The sequence below is a fragment of the Dasypus novemcinctus genome, chromosome 15 (genome assembly GCF_030445035.2).
Source record: "Dasypus novemcinctus isolate mDasNov1 chromosome 15, mDasNov1.1.hap2, whole genome shotgun sequence".
Taxonomy (NCBI): Eukaryota; Metazoa; Chordata; class Mammalia; order Cingulata; family Dasypodidae; genus Dasypus; species Dasypus novemcinctus.
This window is the reverse complement of record NC_080687.1, coordinates 90,477,844-90,499,656: the sequence shown is the minus strand read 5'-3', so window position 1 is coordinate 90,499,656 and position 21,813 is coordinate 90,477,844. Positions and strand designations below refer to the sequence as shown.

The window sequence follows — 21,813 nt, the reverse complement described above, 5'->3', positions numbered from 1 at the left end:
GTGAACTTCGTTTGCTTAGTCATTCAGCAAATTTGCATGTGCCTATACACACACATGTGCATACACACTGATACTATTTATTTGCTGTATTTATTGGCAGGGAAGGGGGTTATGGAGAACCAATTTATCAAACAAATAATTATGTAATATAACATCAGATCATCAGATGCTGAGAAATCCTATGGAGAAAATGAAGGCTTGGAGGAGGACAGGCAATAACAGAAGTCGCTATTTTAAGTAGATTTCAGAAAGGCCTGTCCCCTGAGGTGGCATTTAGCAGAGAGGGACGAAGGGGAGGGAGCCGGTGGTAGTGCAGGTATCTGGAGGAAGTACAAGCGCAAAGTCAATGGTAGATGATCCTGCTTGGCAAGCTCAAGGCGGGTGCTGAAGCTCATGAGAAGGGAAAGCTGTAGAAAACAGGGTCAGAGAAGTGACCTGAAGCCTGATTCTGAACCATTTAAGACTGAGAGGAAGCCATTTGCGTGCCTTCCTATGATTCAGGAAATTCACGCCATGTGACGTCTTATAAAGACAAGAGTTACACTTTAGCCTCAAAATCAAACTAAAAATCATTACCCCATGCTATTTTCTGTATTTTCTACACTATTGAATTTTTTTGTATTTCATTTTGAGATTGCTTAATTTGCAATGGGCAGATTCAATGTATTTTTCTCCAAAGTTCTACATTTGAAATTTTTATACAGTTTAAAACAAATCAAACAGAACTTCTCTATACAATATGAAATGACAGCTTTAGGTCATGACTGTTTGAAAATGACTTTCTGTTCCATTGAGTTCCTTGGCATGTATGTGGAATCTAAATAAAATGAAATACAATTGAAAAAACTGCCTTGGTTCTGAAAATCTAAGGGAAGAAAAAAGAGCTAGGGAACGATCAACAATTTGCTTTTCTTTTCTATTAAATTGTAGCATATTTTGTACTCGGTATCGTTTACTGAATCTAAAGTAAAAACCACTCATACTCCACTTGCTATAAGAGCACCCACAAAGAAAACCTCATTTCAAATCTAAGTGTAGACAGTGTTCCTTCATTAAACATTCATAGGGTTTGTGAATGTGTCATGTAAGTACTGGAGTCTCCATTATTTCCCCAGCTCTTTTCCACAGCTAATTCTGATCAGAATTTTAAAATACTATATCTAAAGAGGTGTTCTCTGAAAAACCAAAAAGAACAAGGAAAAAGAAATTATAGATGTAAACATACTGCAATTTCCTGATTTATTTCCAGGATATGTAGGTAAATGGACAGAGGCAAGCATTCTTCTCTTGTTATGACTGTTAATTTTTTCCTCTCTGTAACTTTGAATTAATTACTTTATTTTGAGTTATTTAACACACTTTTTTTTTTTTTGAGGTACTAGGGCTGGGGATTGAACCCAGTACCTCGTAGGAGGGAAGCTGGCACTTAAACCACTGAGTCACATCAGCTCCCTAAGTGGTTAAATATTATCTAGTAGCTGCTTGGTTTTTTTGTTTTGTTTTGCGTAATGGGAGGAAACTACTGAGAAGGCTGTTGGTTTTAGCTCCTTCGGTGCCCTACTTCTAATGCCTCTTCCGCCACATTTCCTCAGCCTTAACTAGCATGCCACAATATTTTGCACCTTGCTTATGTCAGTGAGCAGGACAAGCAATGCTATGCAGTCAAATACTTTAAGTAGAGATGATGAATCTCTGTTGCTGATCTTTTCTATGATCCATTCCTTTGGGTCAAGAATATACAAATACAAGAAAACTATTAGGTAGCATAAAATAAGAATATGTAATTGCACGTAACAAAACTGTGATCGCATGGCATGGAAGAAATATCTTAGACTTTTATGAATGCCCTGGATGAATTTAGACCCATTGCATTACATTTAATCTAGTTCAGAAATTATCTTTTTCTTCTTCATATAAACTTATTTTTGCAATTTGACTCAGCAAGGAACTTGCAAATTCCAAAATAATTTGAGCTCAATACAACCCTGCTTGGAAGGATACTAGCTATAACCTCAATTTTATTCTGCATCACATTTTCAGCATCAACTCACATTTTCCCTTTCATTTGTTGCCCTCCTAACCTGGCCTACTCAGCTCCTTGATTCCCAAGTATGTGATTGAACAGCAGATTGCATATCCAAAAGGTCCCTGCCATTGCTGGCCATCGCTCTGAGTTTGGTATGCTCAATTAAGACATCAAGATTACACTATAAGCCTTTCCTGTCATCTGATCTCCTGAACCCCCAGGAGCCTACAGGCCAAATCCTGGATGCCACTGCCAAATTACAACCCTAGGCAGGCTCCAACCACCTTTGTTGTTCTGCTGTCATGCATACCAACACTCTCAGGTACTGGTAGGGGGAAAGAAAAAACCCAAAAACCAGCACGGCCGGAATATCTAATGTTCAGGATGAAATGGTTGGTTTGTGAAGATGGATGCATGAAGCTGTACTTAGCAGAATTTTTGCTGCTAGTATTTTAGTTGAAATTCTGTCTGAGGCACTATTCAAAGGGATCTGATTTTAACTATCAAAATAGCGGTCGGTTTTTCCAGTGGCATTTCATTTCTGTCACCTCCTCCAAAAGGCATTGCATTAGTCCCTCAGCTGACTTGTGAAACAAAGACTGAAAGCTTAAAGTGGAAAAGCTCAGGAAACTGGCCCACAGGGAGCTTGTGACAGGAGCTCTCCTGTGATATGCAGATTGTGCTGCCAAAGGGCTCTGCGCTGTTTTCTGTTTTCGTAGGAGAGGAAGAGAGGGGAGTCAACAGATCAGTTCTCGGGGTTTATCTTTTCCAGGAATGAAAAATTTGCTGCCACAATGGGTAGAACTTCTGATAAGCACGCGGTGAGATTTTCATTTCATTATGTATCACAAAGTGGCTAAAGGAGACTCTCATGCTTCCGAAATGTCAGTGATCCCATGGAACTGGGATTGGAAGTTGGGATGCCTAGTTTGTTCAGTTCCTGCCCTTACCCAGCTCCGTAGCACTGCCTATTCTAGTTTCTAGCTCTTGTTCATAGTGCCAGGCCAAAAGGAGAACTGAACTCCCCATCTGCTAGACAGCTGCCATGAGATCGTCTGTGTTCAAGACAATGTCATGCATAGGACCATGGAAGAGAAGTAAGACCAGAAGGGATTCTGGCAGAAAGGGGAGGAGGTAGGAAGAATGAACTATTTTAATTTCCTCGGCTGCCCAAGCAAATACGATGCAATAGGTTGGCTTAAATGATGGGAATTTAAAAACTTCATGGTTTTGAGGATAAAAGAAAGTCCAAATCAAGGTGTCATCAAGGCCTTGATGCCAATGCTTTCTTCCTGAAGACTGTGGCATTCTGGGACTGGCCGCTGGCGATCCTTGGTCCTTAGATGGTCACATGGCAATGCAAATGGCAGCCTCTCTTGGCCTCCCCCTTCTCTTCCGGTTTTGTTGATGTTCAGCTTCTGGCTGTTTCCTGTGACTTTTCTCTCTGTCTGAATTTCCTTCTGCTTATAAAGGACCCCAGCAGTAGAATTCAACCCAGCCTGATGGAGGAGGACCTCATACCGCCTAAACTGAAGTAACCTCATCAAAAAGTCCTACTTACAAGGGGATGGATTAGGTTTAAGATCATGTTTTTCTGGGATAGATACAGATCCAAACCACCACAAGTAGTAATCTGGCTTTATCTCCCAGCCTTCCCATCCATATGGCCCTCACCTGCCTTTCCACCTCACCATCCCTCCCTCTCTCACTATCACATTTCATCAGGGATTAGAAGGGTGGGTAGGAACTGGCGAATTGGGGACTGCAAATAGGAGCTAGTTACACAGCCATAACCTAGAAGAATCTAGGTTCCTGAAAGCAGTGCCATTTATGACTTTTTTATACCAAGCTCTCAACTCAAACCACAGATTTACCCTCAATGTTTATATTTGGGAAATGCTAGGCCCAATTCGGGCTGAGGCTTTTATGAGACTTTCTGATAAAACCTAAGCCATTAACACCCTCAAGCCACAGACCAACTCTAGGTCTATACCTTATACATTCCCTCTCTCCTTTTCTCCAAACACACAATTAACAGTGCTACTTTTACCTCAGAAATATGCATTTCTCCATAAAGCATGGGTCTTGAATTGTTTTCCAGCAGTGATTCCTGCCGATATGCTCAGATTCTTTCCCTGAGTGCCTTTTATGATGGAAGTAGAGGATTCAAGATGGCTGACAGGGTCAGGGCCACTCAAGGAAGGGCACCACAGAGCTTCCAGATCCTGACTAACAGGCAGCCTCAGGCTGCAGCCTTACCTTGCTCCAGCAAGCTCCCTTCTCTCAGGGCTGACGCTGGCGTTTTCCCTCTGAGCAACTCTGGCTTCATGTTTACTTTCTGCTCATGGCTCCTCCTTCTGGTTTCAGCCTGCTGTTTTTCTCCTTTGGGGGTTGGCAAGTGTTGAAGGGGCTGTCCTAGAAAGTTTCCTTTCTTCCTACACGCCTTCTAATACATAAATAAATAGCTTTCTCCAGAATCTGGTTGTTGGGTGTTTATTTATTTACATATATATAGACTCTGAAGTGTTTGTCCTATTATGACAAGCTTAATCTGCTAATGCTTTTTTATTTGCTTATTTCCCCTGCCCCACTGTACTGAAAAATCTTTGTGGGCAGGGTCTGTTTCCTGCTCACCATTATTTTCCTGCTTGAGCACTGTGATCTGCGTTCAGTAAGCATTTAATAAAGATTTGTTGAGTGAATGTATCCACGGGGATGGAGGTAACCTTTTACCCCAGACTTCTCTGTCTTTGAAGCCAGCTAAACCCATAGGGAACAGCAAGTCTGGCTCATTGTTGGGAAAAAAAAAAGTCAGCTCCTCAAATTTATAAAAACAGAGGTCTGTGGTAAAGCACACTGAATCCTGGGCTCTGCCATTCATTAGCTTTGTGACCTTGGATAAATGACTCAAAGTCTCAATCTCTGATCCTTAGTTTTTTTTCTTTCGTGAAAAGTTTCTAGTAACATTTGTCTCATAGGTTGTTGTGGTTTTTCACAAGATCAAGGATGTCTGCTTTTTACACAGGGGCTGCTTTCCAGTGGGTCTCTCTGGAGAGTGTGTTTGGTGGGGGAAAGGAGTTAGGGAGTGACATTCCCCTTTTTCTTTACAGATTTTAGCTTTGAACTCATTACAAGTGCATATTATTTTAGTGAAAATACTTCTTTTGTTTTTATTAGAGAAGTTGTGGGTTTATAGAAAACCCTTGCTAAACATGCTAAACCATGCTAAACCATGCTAAAAATATGCATTCCCATTACCGAACTATTTTTAACACCTTGCATTGGTATAGTATATTTGTTACAATTGATGTAAGCACATTTTTATAATTGTACTATTAACTGTAGTCCATGGTTTAATTTAGGATTCATTGTTTGTATTATGTAATTCTATGGATTAAAATTTTTTTTATTCTAGTTACATCTATAAAACCTAAAATTTCTTCTTTTAACCACATTCAAATTTATAATTCAGTGCTGTTAATTACATTTGCAATGTTGTATTACCGTCACCACCATTCATTACCCAAACTTTTCTATTGTCCCAAAAAGAATGTCTGCACATTTTAAGCCTTAAATCCCTATTCCCTACCCCCTCATCCCATCCTCAGGTAACCTGTATTCCAAATCCTGACTAAGTGTGCTTATTATAATTATTTTATATCATTGAAATCATATAAGATCTGTCCTTCTGTATCTTTCTTATTACACTCAACGTGATGTCTTCAAGGTTCATCCATATTATCATCCATATCAGAACTTCACTCCTTTTTGCAGCTTAATAATATTCCATTGTGTATGCATACCATGTTTTGTTTATCCATTTGTCATTGATGGACACTTGCGTTGCTGCCATCTTTTGACAATTCTAAATGATGCTGAATATCAATGAACATCACTTTGCAAATATCTTTTAGAGTCCCTGCATTCAAATCTTTTGGGTAATACCTAGAAGTGGGATTGTCAGGTCACATGGTAATTCTGTACTTAACCTTGTGAGGAACCCCCAAACTGTCTTCCAAAGCAGCTGCCTCATTTTACATTTCCGCCAGCGGTGAATGTGTGTTCCATTTTTGCAAATTGGCTCTGTGTTGGCTGGCACTCTCCATCAGAGTTCAGCCCTCCTTATCAGGAAGGTCAGCCCTACATGAACGTCAAGTGTCTTTTCTGGGTTTGTGCTTGGACGTTGCCTTAGCAGTTCCCCTGTTCATAGGAGTTTGAATGTCTCCTCTTCTTCCCAGAAAACAGGCCTTCTCCTCTCCCTGGTATTCCTCTACAGGACGTACAGCCTTTGCCCCAGGCCATGTCCTCCTCAGTTGTTTCTTACACTTCTTTTTTAGCCTCAAGATGCTTTTGCCTAGAGGGAATATTTGGGGTGAGGGGAGTATGGGGTGAGAAGCATACACTGGAAAAGTGTTTCCCAAGTCAGTCTTTCCCAGCTGGACCAAGGCCAAGAATGCACAATGGGAACCCAGGCCACCTCCAAACTGCCCTGGAGAGGGGGTGATGGGTAGGGGCAGGAAGGGTGCCAGGAGCTTCCTCCAGGGCTCTTGAGAGACATGCTATGTTGACTGGGCCCCTGCCCAGCCCGTGGAGCCCTTCAGCTGTCTCCCACAGCTCTGAGAAAGCATACCGTCTTTAAGTATTTCCACCACCTTTGTCCTGGGCAGGATGGAACAGTGGCTGGCCTCAGAGCCGGCCCCCCTGCCATCCCAAGTGGCTAATCAAAAGCAGAGATCAGCAACTGGCCCATGCCCAATGCACACCTTGGAGAAGTGGGTTTTTATGGCCCTCTCTGACACCAGTAAGCTAGGCCAGGGGCTGGACCCCACTGCCTGCTGCAAAAGTGGGGGCTGAGCGACAGTAACTTCCATGCCAAGAGAGCAGGTCACTGGTCTTTTCCGTAATTTACCAGCTTCTCCCTCTCCCTCTTCCCTGGATGTTGCCCAATGCTCTACTGGACTCTGGGGTTTTTAAATGGTTGAATCAGACTGTTCTTGCCTGTTTAATAGTTGTTCTGGTAGAGGGACTGATTCCTGGAGCTTCCTACTCTACCATCTTCCCACAATTCCAGTGACAATAGTTTTTAAATAAATAGTTCCTTTTAAAAGTGTTAGTTCCATTTTCCCTCACATATATTCATGCTTATTACCAGCTTGAAGAGAACTGTGTCATTGCATCTCCTCGCAACTTCCATTATGAGAAAAAAATGGGGCAGTTGAATAGCTAGTGGTTAGGGATGGTAGTGGGAGTTTGAGCAGTGTGTTTGAATGATGAAATAACCCCTATTAAAGTAAATGTTTGGTGTTAGAAACTGTAGAGTAGGAAATCTGGAAATGCTATTTTTTGCTTTCTATTGATTATGTGTCTTATTGGTACCTCTACCTTATTTTTACCTCATTAATAGAACTCTTTGTTTTATAGAAACTGTGTCAAGGTATAATTTGGATAAGTGGACTAATTCATGTCTAGTTCCTTGTACAAATAGTAAAATCATTATTCTAATAGTCATAATAGTCGTAGCCTGGCGTATATGTGGAGTTGACTGCTACTGTAGTTATCAAACACCATTGCATCACATACTGCACTGTTTAACCACCACTAGTTGGTGGTGATTTTCTGAGTCATTATTTTATATGAATATTATCTCAGCATAAACCATAACATTTAGAACTGCTCAATGTTATGACTATTGGAGGACTCAAAGAACAGAAGATCTTTTACGTTAAGACTAGAAAGGGGAAAAAAAACTGATAATGCTAGTGGGAATTCTTTTAAAATATTTGTTTAGATTGGGCTTAAGCACTCTAGCTGTGAAAATAATAAACCATGGTGGCAATAGCAATATCCTGTAATTCCCACAAAGCTCATTCAGCATAATTTCTTTCTTATAAATAATACAACCAGAAATAAATACGATTACTTTAAGCCTACATGAAATTACATTCAGCACCATGGACCAGATATTTTTCTCTCATATTTGTGTTCTTTAGGGTTAATTTTCCTCCTACTCCCCCAACTTCCCATGGAATATTTAAAGTTAACTATGAATAAATAAGGGAGATGACATTTGATCCTTGTCATAGTTTGCCACAGGGCTGCCGATGCAAAGTACCAGAAATGGTTGGCTTTTATAGTGGAGATTTTACTTAGGGTAAAAACTTAGACTAGTTCTGAGGCCATGAAATGGCCAAATCAGGGCACCATCAGAGACGATTTCTCACCAAAGTCAGCTACTGGTGATTCCGGGGTCCTGCCACATGGCCAAACAAGATGGCAGCCGATCTCTGCGGAGGTCCCTGCTTTCTCCTCCAGAACCAAGTAGAGCTCAACTCTGGGCACCACGCACAGGGCTTGTCTCTTTCCAGGCCGCCTCTCTCAGTCTCAGCTGCTGCACTTTCTTCCCGAGTTCAGCTTGTCTGTTCAGTCTTGAGCTGTTCCACGGGTCCAACCTCTTGGGGGCTTCGTGCTTAAGCTTTGGTTGCTCATGACCCTTGAGTCCTCTCTCACATGGCAGGGTCAAAAACGGCAGCTTCCTTTCTCTGTCCCTTTCTCTGAATCTCTGTTTATAAAAGACTCAGCAAGGGGGCGGAAACCCAGCCTGTGTCGTGCCTCACTGACGTAGTCCAGTCAGAAGGGCCCCACACCAACAGGAATGGATTAGTTCAAGAACATACTCTTCTTCTTTTTGGAATTCATAAAAGAACTTCAAATTATTAAAATCCTAAACTCAGTTTGGTGAATTTGAAGAAGAAATGTATCTTGTGTATCTCATACATAGTAGGTAGAAAGAAGCCGTGTTTCAGAACACAGCCATTTAAAACCTTTGTAGGCTCCAGGCACCTTTACTTTTGGGGGCCTCACCCCACATCCTGCCAAACAGATGAAATGCATTTACCTCTGACATTAAATATATTGTTGACAAGAATTCTTGAAAGGAATGTTATGATTGTGCCTTTGCAATTTGTGCCTTCATGCTACTCCTTTAACTTAAAACGGGTTACGTGCACTCCAATTGTGCAGCACTTGGGAGTTTTGCAAAGTAAGAAAGCCCCCTTACAAATGATTTTCAGTACAGTGACATTTATGTGAATTGTAAATATTAGTGAAGTTGTCATAATACAAAATTTATAGTTGTTTAATTAATTAGTCATCTGTTGCTAATACACTTTTTTCATTAACTGTTGACACGAACAATTTCAGTTCTCAAACATTATTGTAGATCTCTGTATCTGTAAATGCCTAATTAATAACAGTCTCAAGTTAGAAAATTAAACTGCTTTCCTGGAGACCCATGAGACCTTCGATCCAGAAGTATATAGTAAAGAAAGAAGAGGTTATTTAACCAAATTCCATTCTCTCATATGAAAGGGTTTTTATAATGACACCATTAAGAGGCAAATGTCTCCTCCTATTGGCAGGGAGAATAAGTATTAATTAGAGGAGGGTAGTTTGGAGAAAAGAGCATTTACAGCTTCTTGTGGAAATCTGTGAGCAAGACGGAGAGTGGAGAACAAGCTGTAGTGATAGAGATAGCGTAGCCAGTAGTTTGCAGTGAACTTCCACTTTGTCTTCAAAGTGTTGGAGAATTCTCATCAGCCTTTATCCCCAACCCCCACCACTTTGGGGGACAAGAACCTCCATGGAGGATTTCTGGGTTATAAGGGCATCCCTGAACCCACAGTGTGCAGCCATTCCTCCCTTCCAATGATCCCAGATCTCCCAAAGCAGCCAGAACATAGAAACCTTCATCAGGAGCAGCCTTCCTTTCCACTCATTTCTGAATCGCACGTGTCCCTGGAAGCTGGAACCACTTCGTGTGCTCTCCACCCACCATCTCAGGGACCTCTGGGCTATACAGGCCTTCCTGTGGTCTGCACCCTTTGTCACTGACCAGCTCCATTTGAGCAGTGCCACGCACCACCAATAGCACCAAAGCTTGGGCCCACTTCCTTAGCATGCTCCCTGCCAGCCTAGAACTTTCCAGTTGGATGTCCTGCCACATAGGCATTTTCCCGGGCTCCTGGACCTTAGTCGCCCTCCACCAAGCCTTCCCAAGAGGAATAAAAAGGAACATCCCAGAGCGCCTGAAGGCTTCCCCTCTCCTGGCCCACTGGTTCAAACAGCGTGAACAAGGCTTGCTCTGGGCGGTCATTGGGAGAAAGAGAAAGCATGCTGTCTGGCCTGGGGCAGCAAATGGGAAGTGGGAGGATCATGCCAAGTTTGTAAGCCCTGGGGCAGCCGTGACTGTGGGGCTAATGCGTTATTCATGGAATTGCAGTGGCATCATTAAGAGCCTATTAGTTTAAAAAGTAACTAACCTGTTCTTTGTGACCCTAGTAGGAGAAATTTAAACAGGATGGGCAGCTGGTTCAGGCTGGTCAAGGTCTGATATGGGTTTTATTGCAGGTAGATTTCCATAGATTAAAGAGCTCTACCCAGGACTTTTTGGAATATAGATAACTCATTTACTACAGAGTTTGCAGCTATTTAAGGGTCAGTTATTTGTCCACTACAATTAAAATGTTCCACTTTGTAGCTTAATATGTTTTCCACGGTTGGGTCAAGGTGTAAAAGGAGTACATAATGATGAAAAAGCTAAGTGCAAAACAGTCCAAATTATCAGGTTGTATATTGTCTGTTTTCCTTTAGGTAAGATCATAATGTCAACAGAAATTGCTTTTGGTGTATAAGTGTGGCCAGAAAGGCCAGTATATAACCAAGAGGCTTTCTACATTGTGCATGCACCAAAAATTGTTTGATTTATGGCTGTGGCTATGGATTTTAGGATTCACTTCTCCTGGCAGCTGTGTCTTTGAAGCTGAAATCCGCCCTGTCTTTTCTTTCAGAGACATTACCCCCTTTCTCAAAAGAACCTCTTCCTTCGGCCTCTGTCACCCTTTCTCAGCAGTCCACAGATTTGCCACTTCAGGTGCAGCTTTTCTTTAGTTGCAGCATTCTGTTTACTCTGTGGAACTTCTCCAGTGGGAATGATAACAGAGAAAGTGCAAGGAGAAAGACAGCTTGTCGGGAGGCAGGGCTTATCTGCTATGTCCTTACTCACGTTCATAAATTTGTCTGTGACTTATTTAGATAATAGCTAAGCCCCAGTATCTCTTTCCCAGGCACGGAAGAGTCGCTCTCCCAAGGCCACAGATCACTGCAGAGAGGAAGGGATTCAGATCTCTTATTGTCCAGGAAAGGGCTCAGCTGGAGGGGACGTGTGAAGTATTAAGGCCAGCTGAAGCAGTGGGCTGCCCTGCCAAGGCCAGGCAGAGCAGGGGATGGGCCGTGCCTGTCAGAAATATTTGGGGGAATTCTATGTTGGGACAAGTTGGAATTGATGAACTTCAGGTTCCATTCAATTCTTCTAACTTTGAAGCCGAATAAACCTGGGTGTGCTTGTGCTGAATCCTCGGAGCTTCATAAAGCTTTTAATTTTTTTTATTTTTATAATGAATTTTTTTTTAAAGAAGTTTTTGATCACATAAATGCTGCATAAAAAAATAAGGGATTCCCATATGCCCACTCCTTCCCCCTCCCACACTTTCCCATATTAACAACATCCTTCATTAGTGTGGTACATTTGTTACAATTGATGGACCCTTATGGAAGCATTGCTACTAACCATGGACTACAGTTTACATTAGTTTACACTTTGCTCCGTACAATTTTGTAAGTTATGACAAACTATACAATGGCTGTATCCATCACTGCCATGTCATGCAGGACAAATCCAGTGTCCTAACAATGCCCCCATATTACACCTATTCGTCCCTCTCCCTCCCCTCAGAACCTCTGGTGGCCACTGCCTTTATATCAATGAAAAGAGTCCTTCCATTGCTACAATTATAATAAGTCTATAGTAGAATAGTAATAAGTCTACTTTAGTCCATTGTTCATTCCCAATCTTGAGGATTTGGGATGGTGATGCCCACCCTGCATCTAAGTGGGAGGGGGCTTAGATCCCATGGGGCAGATGGATGGAGCTTTGCTCAAGGTGAGTCTCCTGTGGGTTGAACAGACCCACGGTTTTGCTTACTAATAAGATTGCTTCCTTTAATAATTCATTCACCAGCAGAGTCAAGCAATGATAACTTTTGTCTGTGGTAGATGTATTTTGTAAGGAGGAGACAGCAATTATGACAATATATTGTATGTGGGTGTGGTTGACCGAGTCCCATCAATGCGGGAAATGAGCTGAGCCATTAGGTATTCCAGTGGAATATCACCTTTCTCCAAAAATCTGTAATCGTCTAAATGTAGAAGCTCCTGTTCTTTAAAACCTCTCTATAAAAAGACTTTGAAAAATACGTATTATCATAGCAGCATCCAGACCCATTTTCTTTTCTTTTTTGCTTTTAATGGAAAATAGGGTACTTCATCCGTAAGGTCTCAAGCTTGCTCTTTCCTTATTTTGCTCAATTTAGAAATCTAAAGTGTAAGTTTTTTCCTGAAAAAAAAAAAAAAGAGCTTTGTCATTTCTCAGTACTTATATATGTAGTACTGAATAGTATTTTTCCTTTGGGTCAGAAGAATAATTGGCTTTATTATGCCCAGGCTGGTTGAATTATCTCTTTGGCAAATTTTATCATTTTGTTTGATTGCATTTATTTCAGAGAGAGCCCTTACAGTTGTGTGTCTGTCTGGTTGTCTGTCTATTTCGCTCTCATTTTAATGTGGAATTCTTCAAAGACTGCCATGTCATGGGTAAAACCTTATCATCCATTCAATAGCCATTCCCTCCCTAAGATGGAAGGAAGATGATTTGCAGCTTGAAATTGGCTGCTAGACAAAGTGGAAAATGGAAGATGTAATCCCAGACCCATAATGGCATTTTGTATTTGAGAAATGGCCAGATCTGCTTTTTATCCTCTACAGTGCACGCCAAATTGAAACATTTCCTTTCTTCCGATGATTTCACTTCTGTAGTACGGTACATATATGTCTTTGTTACACTAATGTACTGCTTAATGGGTCTGGAGATGCAGTTATTTATTGATTCCAACTCATTCTAGGAGCCATATGCAAGAAGTCTCACAAAAGGAGAACATTGGGTAACCTGCATATGACCCTGCCTTAGTTGCCAGGGAGGTACGGGATCTTAAATCTTGAGGATGACGTGCTAAGTGCACCAAAAGCTTATCTTGAGAGATATGACATTCTTTTCTTTTAATTGTCTTCCCTTGTCAGTCCAAATTCATCTGTACTCTAGTTTCCAAGAGCAATTTTCTCCTTTTTGTTCTTTAGCTTTCAAACTCCAAGCTTCGGGAATGAACCCTGGAGCTGGAGTTTGTTCCTTTGTCCCTTTATTCTTCCTTCCTTTTTTCCTCACTTTTATTTTTCTTCATCCCTCCCTCCCTTCCGCCATCCCTTTATTCCTTGCATGCATGAATTCATTTGACAAAAAATATTGCACCTGGCACGTTCCAGGTACTGCGCTAGCTGCAGGGTATGCAAAGATGACTCATTTCTATAATCTTCCTAAGGGAGATGGCCGTAAACTAATAATTACAGTATGAAGTGATGAATCCCTGTGTAGGGAAAGGTGCTGTGGAGCTTACAGGAAGTACATATTTCCTTTGTCGTCTTGCCCTAAAGGACAAGCTAAAATGACTTGGGAATGGCATCTCTCCTCAAGTGCCATTCTGACCCTTTAGAAGAGAGTTTGGTGATTTCATAAATTATACGGGTAATGTATTGGGTAGTGAGGATCTTTTAAATTGTAGCTTTGCTATAACGAGCCCTAGGACTCACTCCTAACTGAACCATCTTTGCCCAACTCCATCTTCTGCCCATACCATTTCCAAGAGGTGACTTTTCTTTCCATCACTGAAAAGTTTTTTCAGAGCTTCACTTGATATCATGTTCTTCTCATCAGGGATGCCCTAAAATGCCTAGTCTAAGTCTCTCCTTGCAAACTTAATCCTATTACTTTCCACTTGTAGACAGTATTGCCCATTCATAAATAACCAGCATCTTGTGTTTGTAACAGACTTGAAAGCTTTGTCATGTGTTATGTCTTATGGTGTAAGCTCTTCAGTCTATCAGCTGCCTCTTCTTCATCTTCTAGAAGCTTTCCTGCCCAGTCTCCCACCTTGGAAAAACTCCTTCCTATCTAAGATTTAAGAAACAATGGAGACTTGGCTGTCAGTTCTGTGGAGGAATGATATGCATTGAATGGTCCTTAGTGAACCATCTGAAAACCCACTGTAGTCACTTCTCTTCTTCACAGTCTCCTTTCCCATAGGTGGCCACCAGGGAGCTCTTTCTTCCCCTTCAAAGCACACAAACCCTTTTACCACACAGTGCAGGGCAATTCCACTCTGCCCCTAAATTTGCAGGCTCCACTCTTCTCACTCACTCCTTAGTAGTTAACAGGGTCCACTTTGCTTAGAACCGTGTTTGGTACCCTTTACTGAAATATTTTCTTAATGATTGGAGAGACAATTGGAACTTTAGATGGAAATGTATTCCCCTTTTTAGAATAAATATAAACCATGATACTGATAATGAACATTTCCTATAAAATAAGAGGATTTCTGAATATTAAAATTTTTAAGTGCTGAAATATCAAACCTGATGGCATATGAAATCTTATTTTTGAGGGATCAACTCTTTATAAAACCTTAACAAATCTTCTTTGTTCTCACTTTAGTTACTTTTTTATTGAAGTGGGCATGAAACTAAGGATTTAATAGAAAACAAAATCATTCTAATAATTCTTTTTTTAATAGAAAAGGATGTTCAATACCTAACTCATCTCTACCCCTTTTAACAGAAATCTCTGTTTTGGACATAGTTATAGGTAGGTTTTATTATTCACTATGTATGTCCTTGGACCCTATAAAGTTGGAAAGGATTAAAAGGCCTTGTATTATTATGAATGCAAATAGCCTGTGCCATTTTTTAGATCAAATAGTGTTTTCATAGGCTTGGTAATATTCTATTTGCCCCACAGATATAGCCCAATGAAAAACTAAGCATAAATATATCTTACTGAACAGTCATGATAAGAGGTATACAGTATGAGGTTTTGTGCTTGAATGTATCTTCACAAAGAATAGGATTCAATTTCATTTAGACTTTGCATGAAGTTGGACTGTTATCCTTGGCATTTTGCACATCTGATTGTTTTGTTATGATCATATCTCACTAAAAGCTGTAAAGAACTTCTAATTTCACTGTTCATCATGAACCTCTTAAAAGCTTTTGTGGTTACATGGGCAAGAAAAAAAAAACTAGAGAGAAAAATTCAAAAACAACATTTAAATTACTTTATATTATTTTATGAAGTTATTGGGGAAAATGAAGAAATACTCTGCTAAAATTTTAGGTGTGGTGCAGAAAACTAGCACAACCCTTATTTTAGAAATATCAAGTGTTATTCACTGTTTTAGAATTAATTGCATAATTATCTACCAGAACTCAAAGATCCCAGGGTATCTTAATGGCAACACTACACTTCCAAATAAAATAATAATAATTAGCACCTACTACATTCAAAGTGCTTTATTAACTATAATTTTTACTCCCCACATCTCTGTGTGTAAATAAGCATCATCAAGAATATTAATCTTTTCTATCATTTAGAAATAAGAAAACTGAAAGTGAGAAATTGATTTGTGTGATAAATTATATGTTATGGTCTTGAATCATTTGAAGAAACAGGTATTCAATAGAAACAATGGATGTTAGCAGAGTTCAAAAATAGCCCTTGCAACTATTCATAAATTATTAGGTAATAATTAATTAAAACTGTCCCCTTTCTTCCAAGCCAGTAAGTTTTGCAAAGAATATCATGACATCTTGAGACTACTGGAAATGCCCAAGAGGTGACAGACTTATTTTAGAGTCACCATCCTAGGTATATGATACCCACATGAAGAGGTAGGTCATTAAACCATTGGATTGGGATATTGAAGAGATACAATAAATTGAATATTACAGAGTCCCAGTAGGGGATAAATCCAGGTTCACAACGACATTTCCCCAACAGAACAATGTTGCTGTTGTTGTTTTCAGTGAAATAGTAGCAGTTTGTTAAGATGGACATGAAAAGTAGAGGTGGAAGGTAATGGCCTCCAGGTCACTTGACGTCCCTTTTAAAGACTCCCATCACTAAGGGGAAAACTTCCATTGGAACCACTCTCCTTTGAGCAAGGAACGCTAACAGCATCCCTGAAACTGCCTGTGGTTGGTGCTGGGGTTGGCGTATAAGGAGACTTGAATCTCTGGGCTGTCCTTGTACCAGCTGGGTCCTGAGCCTCAGCAGTGTTGCAACACCTACTCTCCAGTTCTTGGACTTACCCAGGTCAGCTAACAAGGAGGTAAGGATGGTGAACCACTACATCAAGGAACTGAGAGAGTCTACAACTGCAAGCAGGAGAATCCCATCCATCAGCCATATGGGATCTAAGCTCCCCTCAATTTAGAGATGGAGTGGGCATTGCCATCCCAGGGTGTTCAGGATAGAGGAATAAAATATGAATTAAAGTGGACTTACTGGTATTCTACTATAGAATTATTGTGACTCTAGCAATGGAAGAAATTATATCACTGATGTGGAGACAGTTGCCATGGGAGTTGCTAAAGGCCGGGAGAGGGAAAAGGAGGTTGATATGGGGGCATTTTGGGGACTTGGAGTTGTCCTGAATGATATTTCAGGGACAGATGCAAGACATTATATATCTTGCCATAACCCACTGAATGAACTGGGAGAGAGTGTCAACTACAATGTAAACCATAATCCATGCTGTGTAGCAGTGCTCCAAAATGTACTTATCAAATGCAATGAATGTACCACACTAAGGAAAGGAATTGTCGATGTGGGAGGAGTGGGGGTGGGGTGGGAAGTGGGATATATGGGAACCACTTATATTTTTTAATGTAATATTTTGTGTGATCTATGTATCTTTTTAAAAAAAAATAAAGATTTTTTCATTAAAAAAAAAGGGCAAGGTGAGACATGAAAGCAGCAGGTCAGGCTCGAGTCATAGAGCCTACAAAGTAGGGGATATTCTCTGATCCTAGTGCTCCAGCACTGCAGTCTGATTGGACCCAAAAGAAGTTGTGATGGATGCCTATTTGGGAGAACTGAGCTAGAAGGAACCTAGCCAAAGCAACTTCATTTGGGGAGATAAGACGAGGAGTGACCTTGCAGTGGCCTGAAAGAGCTCTACTACAGGACCATTTGCGCAAAGGAATGAGCACACATCACAGCCTGACTCGTTGTCTTGGTGTTCTGGGATGGTTTAGAAGTGAAGAGAGGAAAGTGCTCTGAGATTCTTATCCTAGAAATGCTGGTGTATGGGGATAGCTAAAAGGTAGGCATTTAGTTTAGCTATGCATTTACTATGCTATGAATTTATTTTATGTGATGAGAATCTCTTAGTTGGATGGCATTCATTGCCTAGGATAATTGATGCACAGTATACAAGCAAGTTCAGAATTCTGAATTTGGGTAATAGAGTTTAATTACACGGTATGCAATATTTGTTCTGAGTAGTGTTTGCACCCCAAATTGGAATCATTTAGATCTAAATGATGAGGATATTTCATGTTCCTGACAGGCTATCGGGAAAAAATTTCCCATCATCTCACATGTCCCGGAGTTGAGAGCAAGGCATTTGTTTAAATCACAGGAACAGTTTGCTGGTTCTTGCTCTAAACCTGAGATAGCGAAGCATGAGCTTCCATTTGAATTCAACTTCTCAACCGGCAACAAGTTTGTTTTGTTAGTCCAGTCCTCAAAAGTATTACTGATTTGAGCACCTGAAACTAAAAAAATAAAATAAAAATAACCTACCATAAAAGGAGCAGCCTTACAATAGATATGCTGACAAACAAACCTTAACAGCATGTCTAATTCTCAAATAACCATGGCAAGTTAACAGAAATAAGGTTTTAAAAAAGTTCTAAAATTACACCTAAATAAAAATAGACATTTCACTCAGTTGCTCTGTCAGCACACTTAAAATTCAAGTGTATCAGGTCACCCATGTAAGTAATAGGTTTTGTCTCTTGGTTTTGAACTGTATGTGTGAATGCTACAAGGCTTTGCATTTTGAAGAGGGGTGGGAAGGCAGAACATTTTATAATGGTTGATATAGGAGAACATTTATAACTTTATTTACTGTTTTATTGTTGATGATTTTTATTAGAAAAGTGACTTTTAAAAGGCTAATAAAAATATATAGGTGTGTATTTTTATTAGCCTTTTTAAAAGCACTTTTTAAATACACACATGTATATATATGCTGTGCTAGTCTAGGGAAAATTCAGACCAAACCAGACTGTGGCTGGGTAACCTTTATCTCTCCAAAGAGGAGAAAAAACACATACTTTTCCCTGTTTGCCCTAGCATCCTCTAAATCTTTTACAGACAACACACCATTCTTTCCTTTTGCCTTTTCCTATTGTAATGCAGACACACTCCTTTACCAGCCTCAGGGTGAGCGAGTTCTTGCTTTTTTTCTTTCTTCTCTGTACTTCTTTTCTCTCTGAATGCATTTCGCAGATGACCTTCTTCCAAAATAACAACATCAATTAATTTTTAACTTGGAAAAAAAAATCATATTTAGCCCCAAGTCTGCCCTCTCCATTGATGCGTCTTATGCGGAAGAGGCTGTGCAGGGCCTGATAAGACCCCATTTGTGAAGTCTCTTAGTAGGAAGCAAGACATTTGACACGCTGGAGGGCGGTGCTGGGTCGCCTGCCAGCCTGCCGCTAGGTGGGTTGACCCTTGTCTCACCGGACTCTGAAACTGAGCCGCGAGAGGGCCGGCGAGGGACCGGAAGCAGTGAAGCAGCTTCCCTCTTTGCCAGCGACTGGATGTTCTTTTATTTTTTTTTAATTCTTGCACAATTATTTGTTTATTAAGCAGTTTTACTGAGATGTTTTCATCTACCGTATGATCTATCCAAAGTGTATAATCAATGACTTTTTTTTAACCTAGTATAAAAACCTTCATTGTAAAATTGTGAAATAAAATAGAAGACAGATTGAAAGAAATTACAAATTTTAAAAGCAAGGGTAAGGCCAGGTTAGATTTAATATATTTAACATAATCCATTATAAGAATTAGAATAGCAACAAATATTTATAAATGTAAATAATAATTCCAATACAATAAATCTATAACATAGTTTTCATTTTTATCTTATAGCTCTAACTATTGGACATAATAACCTCTGAGAATGAAATAAATTATTGGTTTATTAATAGTTATTTAATTTCCAGTTAGGCCGTAATTCTTTCTGGATAATCAAATTCCAGATATATATTTTTGGAGACTTCATTTTTCTGTACTCCTGTCTTATGGAAGTTCTTCTTAGTGGGGCTTTCTGTTGTTTGGTTGTGGTGTTTTTTTTAATAGCAGTTTGTCCCTTGAAGGCGTCCTCAGTAAATCTTCTGATTTCTGATCACACTCCTTTCTCCTTTTGCAGAATCCGATGATCTCCAGGGGGACCCTGCACTTGGCCCTCAAAGCGCCCCTGCCCCTGGGGACGCTGGTAATTCAATCATAGATGCGGGTGGAGTTGAAAGCATCGCCCGGCATCCGCCAGAGCTTCCTCAGATGATGGCTGCAGGTAAATACCACTGGCCAGCACAGGACACAAACAAGGCTCACTCAGCTCTTAGTGGGAAAGCTTGCCCAGCTGTGACAACGTGCATGGGACCAGCAACCTGGACCCTTAAAGAAATCAGGCAGTCAAACTAGGGAAAGGCGGGGAAATGGAAGAGCACCAAGTCAACTTTGGTACCTGAGGCCGTTTTTAACTCTCTGCTGTTTTTAAAAATTATTTATTGTTTTTTTGGTTTTGTTTTGATGAAAGCGTATGCTTAAAATATTTTGGAAAAGCCACTTTCAGTAAATATTTGTGTTTCATTAATACAACCATGTAAAAAGTGTGCAAAGGAGGGAATGCATTACACAGTCGTGCTTGATAAATTCAGGCAGGGCCAGTTTCAGCACTTGACAACGACGTTTTACGATTCTATTAGATGGCAGATGTGTCTGCTCCAGAATTACACTTGGAAACAGATGGATTTATTTGTTTTTGGTCTACCAAGCCAGTTAACTTGTTTCGTCAAGAGAGTATTCCAGGCTTGCCTCTCAACCTTGGAACTGAACTAATGTGGTTTGCCTAGGAGAAGGAAGCGATTCTTCCTTTTTTGTTTCCAGGGGTGCCTCCTGAAAGGTGTGCTGTGTATAATATAAACGGCATGTCCTTAAGTTTCTTCCCAGAATGCATTCAGAAACTCTTCGTGTTTATGTTGGGAGGAAGCATGGCTGTGGATTACGGGGCTTTATCTATGTATATATGTAGTTTTTATTTATTTTTGTGATGTGGGAAATGTGCTACACAAAGCCTCGCAGCTCTGGAAACGTAAACACCCTTGCCTTTTGGCTCTCAGCCATAATTTGTTCTTCCCCCACAGCCGCCGATGGTTTGGGGAGCCTAGCGATAGACACGACCCAGCTCGCCATGTCCGTGACAGATCCCACAGCCTGGGCCACAGCCATGAATAACTTGGGCCTGGTTCCCGTGGGGTTGCCTGGGCAGCAGCTCGTGTCCGGTAAGCTCTCTCCTGGGTTTGCAGATGCTGGCATCGGCGCCAGAGGGCGTGAGGTGACAGGTGCCCGGTAATCTCTCCACACGGCCGGTGTTGAGCATGGTCTTAGATTTACGACTGGGCATGTTTGGCAGGTTCGCCAGGAGTGTCTCTTCCTTACACCTTGGTCTCTTGCCTAATAGCTGTTCTCAGAAAACCAACAAACAAAAACACCACCCTCACTGTCATTGCCATGTGCAGTATCTGTCATCTGCAGCTTTGCAACATCCAGGGCATTTTTAAAATCGGTAAATATCTACCTTCCCATCTGCAAAACTCCTATACGCACATTATCCCGTTTGAGTCCACGGTCTTCCCTTTGAGATAGGTTGATATTTACTGCTGGGTTTTTGCTCTCCTTAGTGTCCACATTTACAAATGGGGACACAGAACCAGAGTTGAGGTCACTTTTCTAGCATTTAAGTAGCACAGCTAGTGAGCTCAACTGACACTAAATCCCATGTTTTCTTTCTTCTGTGCTTTAGAGTCATAAAACAATGCATGAATAGAGGAAGTGTTCAGAAATATCACAAAGTAAAAGATTCTTTAAAATGTCATGATTTAACATGTGTTTATTGAGGATTTTTCACAAGCCCTGTGACAAGTGCTTCAGAAATAAAACAAATATAAATGTATGTACGTGTCCTGAAGGAGCCAGTCTCCCCTAAATTGAAAAACACTGTGACAGAAAACAATTAGATAGCAACAAAAACAACATGAAGGATCCGGTGTTAAAAAGTGGTATAGACTAGTAATACAGTAATTTCCAAAAGTCTCAATCACTGGGGCTCTGAGCAAAGTTGTTTTACAATGGTTGGGACTTGAGCTGTGCCTGGAGAGAGGAATCGTTCAATTCACCCATGCACTCATTCATTCATTCATTTGTTAATTCATTCAGCGAATATTCACTGACAGCACATTGTCTTCACACACGGGTTCCAGAGGTAACCAGTTGGCATGGTCCCTGCCTCAACGTCTGCAATCTATTTGGAGAGGTGGATTGTCCATTATTATACTATGATCATTTATGTAGTGGAGGAAGAACCTTGCCCTTCTGGCTATCAGGATAGCTAAGGGTGGATGGCACATGGTAAGGAGAAACCCATTGCCTCTGGAAAGTTACTGAGTTCCACGTGTGCAGGCTTGTGTGCTTTGTGCTGAGCTAACCAACC

The 21,813-nt window shown here is 40.7% G+C and overlaps 1 protein-coding gene across 2 annotated transcripts in view; it reads left to right on the top strand.

Moving 5' to 3' along the window:
• The window catches only part of ENOX1 (ecto-NOX disulfide-thiol exchanger 1), a 564,686-nt gene that overhangs the window by 340,027 nt on the left and 202,846 nt on the right, over positions 1-21,813 (top strand). For both annotated transcript variants that reach the window (XM_058276646.2, XM_058276648.2), the window contains 2 exons: positions 19,471-19,614; positions 20,468-20,605. In XM_058276646.2, the coding sequence (XP_058132629.2) occupies positions 19,602-19,614; positions 20,468-20,605 (151 nt within the window). In that variant the 5' untranslated portion in view covers positions 19,471-19,601. The remainder of the gene's footprint in view (positions 1-19,470; positions 19,615-20,467; positions 20,606-21,813) is intronic.